This window comes from Lineus longissimus, chromosome 2 (assembly GCF_910592395.1).
Source record: "Lineus longissimus chromosome 2, tnLinLong1.2, whole genome shotgun sequence".
Classification (NCBI taxonomy): Eukaryota; Metazoa; Nemertea; class Pilidiophora; order Heteronemertea; family Lineidae; genus Lineus; species Lineus longissimus.
The window spans coordinates 404,729-420,385 of NC_088309.1; the positions used below are offsets into that span (position 1 = coordinate 404,729).

Genomic DNA, 15,657 nt, shown 5'->3' on the forward strand with positions numbered 1-15,657 from the left:
CTATTTATGCAGAGAAACCTCTCATTTTCCTGTGTTTGCTCTCGTGAGCGTAGGTTGTTTGCCGCTACAGTAAGCTTCAGTTGGGATAATAAGCTTGATCTTGACCCAGCTGAGGAGCTGAGAGTTGGGCATCAGTTACAAGGAATCTTCTTCTCAGTCTAATGTTGTTTTCAGGCGCACACCATGTACCAAGTGGGTCTCATGGAAACTGACCCTCACATAGAACACTTCTGGAATTCCCTGGAGAGTTTCACCCAAGAAGATCTCAGAAAGTTCATCAAGTTTGCATGTAACCAGGATCGTATTCCGATGACATGTCCGTGTCGGGATGGTGGCATTGATACAGCTCATGTGCCACCATACCCCATGAAGATAGCACCTCCTGATGGCCCAGGTAGGTTGAGTGGTGATATCTAATGTCAGCCGTCCGACGCAGAAATTGTCTTGAAAGACGAGAATTGTCAGAAGTGTTGGATGTGTTTATATCGTCATCTTAGAAGTAAAACATGTTCTGTTAAATAGATTATCTGCCTTGAAAAAACCCAGATTGGCTCGCGTAGTTGCATCTTTCTCTTCAAACGTAACTACTGCTAAACTGAATCCTTCATTGCAGGTTCGCCCGATGGCCGTTACATTCGTGTGGAGACATGTATGTTCATGATCAAACTGCCACAGTATTCAAGCCAGGAAATAATGACACAACGTCTTCTCTACGCCATCCACTGCCGTGAAGATCCACTCAGTGGATAGTCACCTGGACACTGCTAGAATGATGGATAGTCACCTAGACACTGCTAGGACAATGGATAGTCACCTAGACACTGCTAGAATGATGGATAGTCACCTAGACACTGCTAGAACAATGGATAGTCACCTAGACACTGCTAACGATGGATAGTCATTGTGCTAATGTGCTCAGTGGTTGATTTTGCTGTTGCTAGTAGAGTGTGTCATTGCATACTGTAGGGTGAGTCACAGCAGTTTCTAGTTGGTTCCAACCAATGAGCCATCTGAACTCATATGAGGTTTTGATTCAATTCACCTCTTTCAAGATGAGTGTCTCTTGGCCACGTTGGTGTAGTAATGTGGCACTCATACTCACAATAACTAACCATTTCCTATGTGTATACATGTAGTCATCATATTATAGGGTGCTGGCAATCAGTGTGTTACTTCAGCTGCACATGGAGTTGTAGAGAAGTACATTCCCACTTGTGTTTGTTGTAGTGAATCGTGTCTCAGTTGTAACTGCTTCAAATGGTATAAAATATGAAGCAGTCAGTTTGCAGTGTTTACATTAGAAATTGATACCTGACTGCCTGTATTAGTCTTGCCAAACACTGCTGGTGGAGGTGTCGTTATGCCGCATAACTCAGTGACTGCCGTGGTTTTGGCCTGCATCTCCACCCCGGCAGTGTTGGGCGAGACCAACCACGGCAGTGTTGGGTGGGACCCACCCCGGCAGTGTTGGGCGAGACCCACCACGACAGTGTTGGGTGAGACCCACCACGGCAGTGTTGGGTAGGACAACCAATGCCTTGAGTTTGGTGTCAATACTACAGATATACAGATGTAGAAAGTCGCAAACTTTCACATACTAAAATGCACCAGCTCGGCTAAGTAAGTTCAAAGTGATTCCTCTGGTAAAATGCTTTGTTGAGTGTTCATGCACACTGTGTGTTCTGTGGCTTGATGAGCTCCTGCGATAAGGATAGAGTATGTAAGTGTTGATATGTGGTGTGTAATGTGGTGTTGCTTTCAGCCATTTTGTGTGCTTTTGATTGTGTGATCATTGGAGACATGGTGGAGATATAAGCTTAAAGACAGAGACGACTCCAGTTTCATTTGTATGTTGAGTGAAAAAGCTGACATTTAGACGTGTACATATAATGCCGAGAACAAGTCAGTGGTGTTGATGTTGTGATCTAATTTTGTTTATGTACAAATCACTTGTTTATCAGATGTGTAATTATAACTTAATGTCTTAAAATAAAGTGCACAACCATAAGATGGAATCGATCGTTGTTTTGGCATGTACTATCTGCTCAGGAGATGGTCAAGGACATCCTACTGGGTCCATATCTCCTTACAATGTTATTTCCAACTGGCGTGTTTCTCCAGAACATACAGCATGCGGAGAAGCTCAACCAGTGCGAGGCCATCTCTCTGCAGGTTAGATCTGTCCCAAAAGAGGGTTGTTCTGTCCTCACAGACAGCAGGTTGTTCTCCAAAAGCCAGTCAACATGTAATGGATGAAGGACTGGCGACTCAGGAGGGCCTAATGGAGTTAGATTCTTGTCTGACACAGGCAGGAAGTAATGAAGTTGAGACAACTATATTCAGGATGTCTCAAAGGTACGCAAATTGTTTTCTAACAAGGGTGAGATGTCATGGAGGGGACCAGCTGGGGTGTCCCTAATGAAGATTGGCTGTTTTCAAACATGGGTGAGATGTATTAGATGAAGAGCTTCCCATTCAGGGTGTCTCAAAATACAATTGGTTGTCCTTCCGAGGACACTGGCTGGAGATATGGGTATTCAGGGTGTCTCATAAGACAGTAGGTTGTTCTCCATGACTAAAGGCAAGACCTCTGTCCTGGCCACAATGAAGACAGTTCAGCAGGATGCCTCTCACGGAGTTACAACCTGCCCAGACTGATGGGCAGGCCATCTAGACCCAGCCACAGAGAGGATAATAAGCCTGTCAGGCTGCCACAGGGACAAATAGCCACAGAGAAGCCAGTCTGCAACGGACGATCTGGAGAGGACGAGATGCATTTGATGAAGACTTCCCTATTCAGGCTGTCTCAAAAGGTAGCAGGTTGTTCTCCAATGAGGATGTGTTCTTGATGAATGCCTGGCTATTCAGGTACAGAAGGCAGTAGGTTGTTCTCCAATGAGGATGTGTTCTTGATGAATGCCTGGCTATTCAGGTACAGAAGGCAGTAGGTTGTTCTCCAATGAGGAATATGCTTGATGAAGGCCTGGCTATTCAGGTACAGAAGGCAGTAGGTTGTTCTCCAATGAGGAATATGCTTGATGAAGGCCTGGCTATTCAGGTACAGAAGGCAGTAGGTTGTTCTCCAATGAGGAATATGCTTGATGAAGGCCTGGCTATTCAGGTACAGAAGGCAGTAGGTTGTTCTCCAATGAGGAATATGCTTGATGAAGGCCTGGCTATTCAGGTACAGAAGGCAGTAGGTTGTTCTCCAATGAGGATGTGTTCTTGATGAATGCCTGGCTATTCAGGTACAGAAGGCAGTAGGTTGTTCTCCAATGAGGAATATGCTTGATGAAGGCCTGGCTATTCAGGTACAGAAGGCAGTAGGTTGTTCTCCAATGAGGAATATGCTTGATGAATGCCTGGGTATTCAGGTGCAGAAGGCAGTAGGTTGTCCTCCAATGAGGATGAGTTGTATCTGATGAAGTTCTGTCTATATTCAGGGTGCCCTACAATACAGAAGGTTGTTCTCAAACGAGGACTATGGCCACTCAGACTGTTCACAAAGATTGTACTCAGTGGTGTAATCAACTGGATGAGCACGAGCTTTTCAGGGCATCCCACAAGACACTCAGTTGCTCTGTCCTCAAAAGACAGTCGGTTATTCCCTCCTCAAAAGACAGTCAGTTGTTCTCTGACGTGGACATGTAAATAGCAGTGATAACCACTGAGCTATGAGGCTTCTCTGAATTCATGTACAAGTCAACAAAGTAGAAACAAGTATTTGTTAAGTGATGATGTACATAAAGTTTATTGTTGAATCGATGATGCATGTACACATAAAAGACAAGTTATGACACTTGTTTAGTCCATATCTCTAGATTGGTATAAAAATCCTGGAAATTGGTCAAATTTGATTTGAGATAGGAGGCTGGACAGTACTGTTATTTGGGCATCGTTTCTGGACATGTGTCTGCAACCCAGCCGACAAAGTGTGTCACATCTAGATGAATAAGAGAAAGTTCACCGATTCAGGATGGTAAGATGGGTCCCGGTTGACGATATGGACCAACACCATCTTAGCATGTGACACGAACAAAAACAATTAGCACCTGGTATTGAGCATCCACTGCTCCACAAACATTGCTCTGACAATCACAATCAAGCGTAGGGCGTTGCAGTGAAAGCCATCTTACAAGTGCCGAGGAAACAAGACGTCCGAGTTAGTCAAATGTGGATGCAAGTTGGAAAGTTTGGACTGCTGATGTACAAAATTCTTCTACAATCTGAAGGCGTTTAAAAAGAGCATTATATGCCTACTGCCCAATTATGTTTTTTTTAATTGTGTATCAAAGTTCTACTTCTGTGAGTGCCATACCTGTTGTACTTTACTCTTCCAAGGATAGCATAGACATACATTACCAAGCTTTAGTTACAATACAGTTGCCTATTCACAACTGTCTCAGTCATATTGTCCGAGGTGACGGAGACAGTTGTTAATAGAGTTGTCGACCATTCATGACTGCATGGGTCCCAAACTGTCAGAATATTGATGTTACATTTCACCTTCACCTGACAGAAGTGACTCGTCCTGTCAGGAACAATACGACCAACTCTCATCCATCAAATCTACGACCTCCTTCTCGGTATCTTCATACTTATAAATAATGACACTATACAGAAGAGAAGATAAAATGATATGTAAATAATAGTCATTCTAGCTCTGAAGTACACAGAGTGGTTTCACTGAGGATGACAGTGTAGAAAGCACTAGGGTCTGAACAAAGCCCTGTTCAAAACGCCAGCAAGGACAGGACATCGGATCAGAATCTATTCCAAGCGCTCAAATGATGAAGGATGCACTTCTCTACATAAAAGTCTCCAGCTGAATGGAAGTAAGATGTTTGAGTGACAAGCACTAAGATACCCACTCAGGTTTTGGAGATACATAGGCAATGATCAACCAAGACCATGGGTGATATGAATAAAGACTAGCAAATGCTTTTATCTAAATCTCCATGTACATTTACACTAGGCCTTTCTGTACAAAACCGGAGTAAAATCATTTGCTAGTCTTTATTCATATCACATCATGTTTTCATATTCTTGAATACATCCGAGTTATCACCAATGAAACCACATCCAATTCATAAACAAAATAATGATAAACATAGACTATAAGAAAATATACACGAAAGGAAGTACTATTGACTAGTATTGTATCGAGACAAGACTATGTCAGGCTCAGCAGAAATAAGCAACACAATATAAAGCACATCACACATTTATACCTCAATTATCTACATGTGATAAGTTCACATCAGGATTGATGCTGGTGCATATTTTATGGGTTCAAGTACTGGCAAACAAAATTATTTTCTTGAATAATCTCAGCCCTAAAACGTTCTGTAAATATGGCAGTTGCAAACAAACGTCACTTAAAGGATCGAACCCCTGTTGAAATAAACTGGAATGCAATTTGATTAACTATCAAATACCGAACTACTGAATCAAATCTGAATCTTCAGAAAGACCTGCCTTGATATAACTTCTTCATTGATTGATTTGGTCCTAGATAAGAAATGAATTCAGCAAATCTTAGTTTGCCATTGACTAGGCTATGAAAACAACACACGTATTGTTTCTGAAATGCAGTCAGAGGGAAATACCCTGGTGTAAGTTAGCAAGGAACAATGTACTGATAGTGAAGCATCTCAATAAACCTAAGACACAAATGATGAATGGTTTTTTTTACAAAATAACAGAGAAATGTGTAAAAATGTGGGGCAATCTTAATAGTTCATTGGCTCAGACTACAGATGACTAACATTATAAGTGACCTTATCCATGCATTCTGGTTATGACCTGCTATGAATGTGGCTTGGATGTAGCCATGGCAATCCTTGGGCCAAAAAACGTGAGGATGGAACTAGGTTCATTAATTGAAATGAAATCCGTCAACTGGTTCAAATGGCAGATTCAAAATTGGCTGATTATCAGAAATGGTAACCATGGTAACAAAAATATATTTGGCTGATCAGGTTGTTGACGTCCAGTCTGCTGGGTCGCCATGACAACCAGTAATTCCTGTCAATTATAAATAATCCATGAATAAAGATAACTACTGGCAGAGTTAGCATGAAATATATTACACATATTTACAGAGTAATCTAGTTAAAATACAGACTGAACGAACATGTACATATGCACATGTATTCGTTGTTACAGGGTGTCCCAGGAATGTTCCCACTGAAGATACAGCTATAAAGGACTATGGATTTCAGCAGGATGAGCCAGAGTAGACAAGAGAAGCTGTGTGTAACACATCTCCTTCTTGGTGGTCTGTTACCAGTCTTGTCTGCCAATATGGCCTCCTGAAAATGACTTCCACACAACTGCTCAAGTGGGGTTCATGTTTCCACAGGTGTCGGCATTTGACTGTTGGCTGATCAACATTACTGGGACACTCTGCAAACATTCAAAGTAACTCCTGCTGGAAAGCATTCATGTGTGACAACAACGTTCACCCAGACAGTCAGCCTTTTCAGTGTGGATGTGAATTTGATCAGAAAGTGATACCTCAATGCAAGACAGTTATCAGACAGATACCTATCAAGTAGTTTCTGGAATATCTTTGAAAAGACTGAAACAAGCCACTTCCAAGCTTGACAAATTCACTTCCAAGTGAAAAGGGTTTATCAAGCGTTATATGATGGCACAATTATGACTGTTTATATATCAAAATGATCATAAAGTGATAAGTAGAAAATTGAGAAAATCATTCAAAGCTTCCACTCATTGTGAACAACATTTAGTAGCTACACTCAGAGTACCTACAGTGGTGAAATAATGGTTTATTGTTCCCCTAGCCTTATAAACACTTAACCAAGGCCACATGATCATCTCAACCCTGATTATTAGCTCGTCACAGAATAAGTGGCAAGTTGTAGTCTAATATAGGATGAAAACAGAGCCTCTCATTGAGGACCTGCTGCTCTTGACTTCATTACACCAGCAGGTTGGAGCCTTAATCGAGATAACTTTGCGATGTTTCCCTAAGATGTAGAGGAAGAAGTCAACCAATACATGCTTTCCTCGTTTTTACACATTAACCTCAAAAAGTTTGGAGCGAAATTTTAAAATCATCAACAATTCAGATGGTGGTTTGGAGTTTAGTGCTTTGTTGTCTATTTGACGTGATTGTCAACAAGTTAAGTACAATGTTTCATCCTGCTAAACTAACTCTCAAAGTCATTCTATTTGAGAGTCTGTATGGTAAAGACTACCTGCACAACCCCAGGGTCAGGTAGACCCAACATGGGTAGATCTAACTACCTCTCACCCAGATCAGCAAAACAGATATTCAACCTAATAGTTTCAATGACTGGTGCCATTCACAGGCATCAGGTCTCAAAACGGCAACCTCTAAACATAAATAACCATACTGGCCAACTAGTATATGAATGTAGGTAGCAGATATCTAAAGTCAATTGTGATACATCAAGAAAGGTACACACGCATTGAAAATCCCGGCCTCGTCTGGGGTGATGGCTCAATCCTGAGGGGCCCTCTCTTGAACATAACAGTCAGAACCCAACTTGCACCACCCCCCCCCCCCCCATGTCACAGAGGCAAAACTTGGCAATATCAAGAAATCACTAATTTACTCGTATAAATTGAATGGAATGATACAACAGCACGGATATCGCACCACAAAGACCCATCGCAGTAAAGCCATAAACAACCTCGAACAAGGGTGTGAACAACCTTGGACCAGGCAAACACAAACCAACAGTATCGTTTTATTCGATACGGGTTTAAAAACATCGTTCTCAACAAGCAAGACCTGTTATCGTAACATTCATCAATCCAAAAGGTAAGGAATGCCTCTGCCTTCAGCCTGATAGGCCCAAAGATTATGGATGGATTAGGAGTTGCCCAAAGGCCAATCAGCTTTGGCCACCAACCACAAACCGAACAGCTCAACTCAACTCATCATTAGACTTGACATTTCTTGCCTTTTGAATCTGTCCAGCTACCAGCACTAAAATCATGCATCACATTGCTCACTCGGTTCCCTGTCAGCTCATCTTATTCCGTGATTCCGGCCCTGCATTTTTCTTGTTAGACTTTTTCTTTTTCTTGCCCGAGTCTGGTCGGTTTGCCTTCTCCTTGGCTGCCTTCCGTTTGGCGATCTGGTACTGATGCTCTTTTTCCATGTCTCGCTCACTGATTGGCAACCGCAACGTCTGAAACACAAGTGAACGTGAACGTCATTCTAAAATAGGCAATCGTTTTCTAATATGGCCACCAAAAAATTTCTTCCCCTTTTTTTTTCTGCTCAAACTGAAGAAACATCACCAGCCCCCAAAAAATTTTGGCTTTGAAAATTGTTCAGAATTTTGAAGCCTGAGAAGGCGTGACCAGCACTGATGGTGCGTTAAGATATGACAATGACAGCTTCTTCAGACATAGTCTTACCTCTCTGACTAAGAACTCTTCCTGTAGAACCTCAGGAGGAATATGTTTTAACTTCTCCATGGTCTCATACATGGTCGGACATTGCTCTAACGCGTGGGGAACACCGAGGGTGAACCTGAAGAATGCCAACGCAACTCGAAACATCACCTTGACACCTGCAAGAAAACAGCTCTCTATACCTAGACTACCAATAACAGTAACCAATAGTTCAGTTTTCTTATCAAGTTGTCACCCACACTCAAGTTCCAATAACTGCGACATTATCTCAACTTCAATTTAGATGACGTTACTGCACAGTTTGATAAGCTGAGAACAAGGCTCTGCGTTGAAAACTGCCTTGGGAGCTTTGAGGGAAGCCAGCAGACAATCATTGGACGTTTGACTCACCTTCACAAAGGAACATGTCCCACACCCGTAACACAGTCGACCATGGTAACGTTCTCGTGTACACACACATGAACCACTCCGTCATGTACAGACACGGGTCGATACGCTGCTTTTTCTGAACAAGAGACCAATTGAAACGTTTCAAGAATGGAAGGGACACTGTATATCAGGAGTTTGACATGAACACGTTTGTAGAGTAGCAGTTGTGGTTGAGCAGTTTTTGGTATAACTTTAACATCTTCTACTACAAGTCTAACTAACAGATGACCACGTAACACTTGGTCAGTGACCAGAACATTAATTGCCTTAACTTACCAAATGCTTGTAGCTAGGCACTGACACTTTCTTCAGGAGACCAAACAAGACCTCTCCATCGACTTGCACTTGTTCCTAAAAACAACAAGAAATATCTCTCTTACAGGCTGGGCTCATTACTCATTACTACATCAGTAGTTGTCGGTACCAAAAATCCATGAATATTCTTGGCCTGAAAGGTTTTGCGATCATTCACTAAGTCACTCAACAAGTTTGTTTATGTTTAGATATAATCGCTCCAGTCAATTTCAACTTGAAAGGGCTGAACAAGAGTATAAAGATTTTGACTTGATACGGAAGTGTGGGCCATGGTGAACTTACCAGACCTGCTGCATAATAGCCCGGTAGATACTTATCACACACTGACACCAAACACCAGAACGCCTGCTCGGCAGGCATGTGCATGAGTAAGACGGCAGCAATCGGAGCCTGAGCTTGGCAGTAACCATCTCGAGGGTTGTGGATCGTGTACGCTTTCAATACACGAAACAAATCCTCCTGACTGAAATCAGACGGCAACTCATTTAGTTTCTAATTAAGTTGAGAAGGGATTTCAAAGCAAGAAAGTAAGCAGCCTGGTTCAAGGTTATCTTTGGAGACTAATGAGAAACGAGGACCAATTTGATTGGCCGCTTCCTTTTAGAATCTCTGGGCTGTTTCTGTGAGGTTCTCTGGCTAACTTAACATTGAGCAAAATCCACTAAACTATTGCAGACCTGAATGACTGAACAAAGGAGAATGCTACATGTCTAGACCTACCCATGTCCGCCTTGCTTCATAAACATTTCATGAAATGGAAACTGTCTATGGAGATCTTTTTCTATGTCATCGATGCATTTAGGATCACCGGGCAACTTGAGGTACTCCTGAAAGGTTTGAGAGGAATAATGAAGCGGACTACCAGGCTGTGCAGGTCATCTGGTATCACCAGTGGGAGAGGTAGCCAGCTGATGAGCTGCTGTGTCTACTGCACATCACTTGAGCATGGCCCGCTGAACACCCCACATGCGGGCAGATACCTCATACACAACAGAATGCCATGATCTTTAATAACACGACATCAATAAACAAGCTAGAAATTGACTGATATGTTATTAAACCCACAATCAACACAGCATCACAGATCAAAGCGTGAGGTCACATCGTGTTATGGTGGCAGTGGTTTTCAGAGTTCTTCTCAAGAAATGATCACCGTTTCTCTGTCCTGAAAGATGTTGCCTACCTCAAATCTTCCTCTGTTGTGTTCGAGGAGATATTTACTACCACACAGGTACTGCCATGCTCTTGCTCGTATTGATGGCGGCACACCTTTACGACATCGTTCTTTCACTTTCTTGAATCTTTTGCTCATCCATTTCTCCCAATTTTCTAACATATCTAACCATTTCACCTCACGGCTGCGTAGAATCTCAACTGGCACACGGCTCTCTCTGCAAGAAGATGAGATAATGGAACATTAGGTGGAGATACACTTCCAGTTGTTGGCCTACATGTCCTTGGTCCTGTTTCCAGATTGTGACAGACACTGGATGTTGGCATCGCCATCAATCGCACTACATATCGTCACGCTCCTAAACAAATTGTACATCTCATAGGAAATGTGGCTGCGTGAATGGAAACCAATAGATGATATATCGGACTTGAAGCACTGATTACTAACACGTAGTGACGATCAATTTATCGTATTCTTATCGCTTTCTCAAGTCATCACATGACTCTGCTTTGGCTGAAACTTCTTTCAGCGGCTCAAGATCAGGTGGTGGGTTACACACTAGAGGCCCATTGACCAAGAGCTCAGCCTTCAAATTGGTAAAACAATCCATAGGAAGTATTTTCGTGAAAATTATTCTGCTGTGGTTTGGTGGCAGAGCTCTGTAGACATGAAAGTTGGCAGTTTGTTTCACCTGTTGTGGCCCCTGCAGACACTACATGCCATTCATTGTAAGCCATGAAGAGAAAGTAACACTAAGACTTAGACACAATTGCCCCCCTTTCAACTTCTTCACTACTTAGCCTTACATACAGACCAACATGTTATGGCAAGTTTTTCAGTACATGTAGTTCACCTGAGTGAATATTTTGGAAACAATGTAGCCAGTAAATGACATGAACATACATTGTATAATTATGTGGTAGATGATAACACTTCATTATTAAGTAGGCCAGATAGTCCACTGGTTCACAGACCTCATTTATGACAAGGCTTAAATTGCCCAAATTATCAGATTAGACCTACCAACAATAACAGTAAACACTCCCAAATCTGGTCAAGATAGGGGACAACCCATTGTTTCATTGACTAGGAGAACTCAAGTATAAGCACCCTAAACTAAAACAAAACATGGCCTGTTGGAGACAGGCTGTATGACAGGTTTTAGACTAGAGGCCAGTTTGAGAAATGTTTCGTCCAAACCATCCATGTACATTTACGTAGCTGGTGCCGGATAGGTCCAGATTTTATAATCATAACTTATCTGAAGAACTTTTTAAGGCCTGATAGCTAGAGACTTAGATTGTAAATATTTGGGACTTTCAAGTAGCTTGTTCTCATTTTCACATTTCAGGCTGCGGCCATGCCATGGATCACATAAGTGAAACCAGCAGAACATTTCAGCATGAAGGACAGACAGTGTGACATATCAGAGCAAGTCCCATCATAAGTTTCTCTCAAATAGGCCTACCTAATCAGCGCACTGCAAATTCATATGACCAAACCAGCCATTTCATCATCGAACAGACCACTCATATCAGGTTAGAATGGGCATAATTGGTCAACATAATCGTATTGTATGTTTGTGTGCACTCTAGCATTGTCTAGAATAGGAATTGGAAAATTCCACACATTGCAAGAGACATGAATTATGCAATTTTAGTGGTTTCTTCTCAAGCTAGCCCTCATTATGAGAATGGCCAATGACAGCCAACAGAGAATACACTACTGAACATTTGAGACCCATAATAATAATGCAAAATAACTTGTGTCTCAAGCAGCTGGTGGGATGAATTCCCAATTAGGCAACTGAAAGGGTTACACAGATCCAAACCCTCTTTTCTTTAACCAGAACTCATGCACAGAGGCGACTTTTTGCTATGTCCTGTCAATCAAGCCATGGCTGAGAGCTTCACTGCCAGTCCTGCCAGTCATAGCACATTGAGACTTGAGACAGATCCACCAAAACCACTGAAGACACCCAACGTATTCATGTACATGTACATCATTTCGTCAACATCACTTGTATGGTACTCAAAAATCCATATTCTCAGAAAAAATGACGTCAGTTTTGACATTATGATCAACATTTCATTAAAAAGTCACTGTTTACTGCTCTCTATAGCTCCACTTTTACACAGTTTATCATTTGTTAGGCCCGGCCCAGAAAGCGGGTTCTCTAAACAATTTGTGATCATTTACACCAAGCCATCAACGATAATTAATTTGTTCTACTTACTTAATTTCTCTTCCCACTCAATTGCCAATACATAGCCACAGGCAACAAGGAAGTTCTCTGATATTTGTTAGGGCCAAGTTGTAGAGGGCATTTTAAACCTTTTATGGTTGAAAATCCCATTTTTTTAAAGTATTGACTTAGATCAGACAGCTACCGTGTACATGTACATGTAAAATGATGTAGAGTTTTTGTATGATGAAATTGTTTTATGGAGAGCCCCTGGTAAACAACATTGAACCTTGATAGTCAACCAAATCAACTTCGATACGTCTAATATAACACTGTGATCAAGTGCATTGAAAAACACCACCTAACTACATGTACCTGAGGTTTACTTTATCTTGTTCAGGTTTTTCCTTGGATCAAATTCCCCACACGTTTTCAACACCTTCAAGGCCAAGCGATGATTGTTACCATCACTAGAAACAAGACCAGGGTGAGATCAGCCTTGAAACATATCGGCTTTGGTCCTCAACAAGAAGAGTGTAGGCTGCTCTCTGAGGATGAGGGTTCCTCCAGTGCAGACTACATGTAGAGAGCGCATGAATTCCTTCAGGTTTTCAACTAATGGTGTTTTCCCCATAGCGCTACAATACAAGTCAAAAGTATCAACATCTTTTTACCCAACGGATTCAATCGAACATCATGCATCTAATACATGTAGGACCACACCTCTCCACCCCTTGGAAATGAACATGAGGTGTTGTCACTGTGAGAAAGAGTCATCCTACATCTACATGTGGATGAAGTCCAACTGATGATCTAAGACAGCCAGAATGACTCAGACCATGTTGCCCGACATTCTATCCAGAGACCTGGCAGATGGCGAATCACTTGTGGTCGGTTCTCAATCAATATCAACATGAACCATCTCAATAAAAGAAATCAACAGATCTGTTGTGCATGGGACTCACTATAATCATGGGAATATAGTAGATAGCTGAGGCTTGTTAACCAGTGGTCTGTGAGAGGACTGTGTGTCCTTACAGTACCTAAGGTAGACAAAAAGCTAGCATAACATGATCATTCATGCCGTTGGTAATGGTCTTTCTGTCACCATGTTTAAAGCACCTGCAGATCTTGTCGCTAACCCAGTCAAACTGAAATGAACACTCGATTGTGGCAATTCAAAGTATCATGGTCACACCAAAGCAGCCAGTCAAAGAATTGAGGCGTGGAGCATTTTACCCTTTTCTTCATTCAACTTCAAGTACATGTTACACTAACCCGCAGTTGATGATTTCCTACTCAAGACCATCACTAATTCCGTGGAAATGTCGTGTCACTATGGAATAAACTTTGTTAGCCTGAGTGACTAACTCATCACACTCACAGCTAGATTACCACTGCTTGGAACGAACAACATCATCAGTTCAGTTCAGTTCCAGTTCATACTCCAACAATGTACATGTATATGTATTTTGGGTAGTGTATTTAGGACACTACAAGTGCATTTCTACATGCACAAGTCAGATTGAAAAAAAATGCTCTTGTTTAAAATTGGGTGTGGTGTTGACTTAGGTCAGATCTTATCTAATTGATTTCACCCTCTATATCTTTCGTGCCAATCTAATTTAAAAACTTTCAGATATGATGATAAGGCTAATGACATGGATCATATCAAGACTATCTAAAATGTTTTTGACATCACAACTGTACTAAATAATGCATATTGCGCAACAAGGCCATGTTAAAAAGGAAGTGAGTTCAGCTGCCAAGCTGGGACCAGGATGGACATAACCAGGACATGCTGTCAAGGGGAAGACACACACATCAACAAAAGAAAATACAATATGTAATAGTCTCTGAATGACCAAAAACTTTTAAGTTCCTACTTTACTTTTGTAATTTGTCAATTGTACGTATTTTGTTGCCTGAAAAGGAGAATGCAAGATTAGTCTGAAGATTCCATGAAGGCAATCAGAAATAACTTACATTTCAGGATTGGTGTACTGGTCACCGCCTAAGAAGCCATAACGATCTGTCTGTCGTGTTGCGTCCCCATTTTGTTTACTCGTTCCAGCCTCAGCACCTTCAAGTCCAGATGTGGCACTTCCAGACATGGCATCGATATCGGCAGATGCCTGTGATGGATCGTAATCCTCGTAATGCTGCTGTTCATCCTCCGAGTCCAAGTCTGAGGCAGACATGCCGGAGGCAGACATTTCATTATGTGGCGAATGTGCATTTTCCAACGGATCATCTTCTTGATCATGATTGACCATGTTATCGAAACTGTTCTGAGCCAACTCCATACTTGATACTACTAGCGACTAGCAGACCATGTGTTCAATCAACTCATCAGCAGTGGTGGTATCAAAACCACAGAAACCACTTAAGAAACTGGGAAGAAAATTGTGTGTGCGGTCCCAGTTAAGTCAACAAACAGAATTGCAAAAAATTAAACAAGTTATTGTTTACATTGTCATTGTTCTCCACATTTGACATGACGACTTTAGGTAAGATCGACTATCTTTCTATCTATAGCCTATGTCTTCATTAGTCGAACTGTCACATTTCTATTCTAAACATCTTGAACTCTCGGTACATCAAAAAGACTGGAAAAGATAGCAACAGCAAATGAACAAACTGCTCAAGCTACAAATATGGCAAAGAAGTTAGAACTTCACTTCAGATTGTGTCTGTCAGATCGAGATCTGCAGTGCAGGAGTGGGTCAGTTCAGTTCTCAGAATCAAATGAGATTTTTGTTCGATTTTGGTCTCGATACTGTGTTGTGTACAAAATAAATGGGATATAACTAGGAGAATTTCGATTTTTATCACGTAGTGTCGTACAAATGCGGTTTATTCAACACAATCATGATGGATTTCAAGTTGTTTTTGCAGCAGAAACGCGCTTATCCTTGTCTTGACACCATCATTTTGAAGCAATATTTTCTCCCAAATTTTCCGGAAGTGATTGGATAGATCAAAACTGCGCATGCGGGGTACCTTGCCTATAGTCTCAAAAGTGCTAGCTTCACTCATTTCTTCAATTTGATGACTTGATTAAATCAAATGAGTTATCCTGCTAACATATCACTTATAATATATTATCACACTTGAATCATTGCTCAGTATTAAC

At 41.5% G+C, this 15,657-nt stretch overlaps 2 protein-coding genes across 3 annotated transcripts in view; one reads left to right on the forward strand and one right to left on the reverse strand.

The window, feature by feature from the left end:
* LOC135499984 (probable E3 ubiquitin-protein ligase HECTD4) overlaps positions 1–2,015 on the forward strand; it is a 30,362-nt gene extending 28,347 nt beyond the window's left edge. The window contains exons 49-50 of the mRNA XM_064791077.1: positions 175–394; positions 614–2,015. Coding sequence (XP_064647147.1) covers positions 175–394; positions 614–750 — 357 coding nt within the window. The 3' untranslated portion in view covers positions 751–2,015. The remainder of the gene's footprint in view (positions 1–174; positions 395–613) is intronic.
* Positions 2,016–3,732: 1,717 nt separating this feature from the next.
* LOC135499993 (TBC1 domain family member 10B-like) lies at positions 3,733–15,474 on the reverse strand. 2 transcript variants are annotated; one of them, XM_064791096.1, is made up of 9 exons: positions 15,369–15,474; positions 14,508–15,130; positions 10,346–10,553; positions 9,883–9,989; positions 9,445–9,625; positions 9,124–9,198; positions 8,809–8,923; positions 8,422–8,576; positions 3,733–8,189 (listed from the first exon to the last, which is right to left on the reverse strand). In XM_064791096.1, exons 2-9 carry the CDS (start codon positions 14,825–14,827, stop codon positions 8,022–8,024), a joined length of 1,329 nt encoding a protein of 442 aa, XP_064647166.1. In that variant the 5' UTR covers positions 14,828–15,130; positions 15,369–15,474; the 3' UTR covers positions 3,733–8,021. The 2 variants fall into 2 exon arrangements, with proteins under 2 accessions (XP_064647166.1, XP_064647156.1); XM_064791086.1 differs by having other exon boundaries at positions 14,508–15,474.
* Between the last annotated feature and the right edge of the window lie 183 nt (positions 15,475–15,657).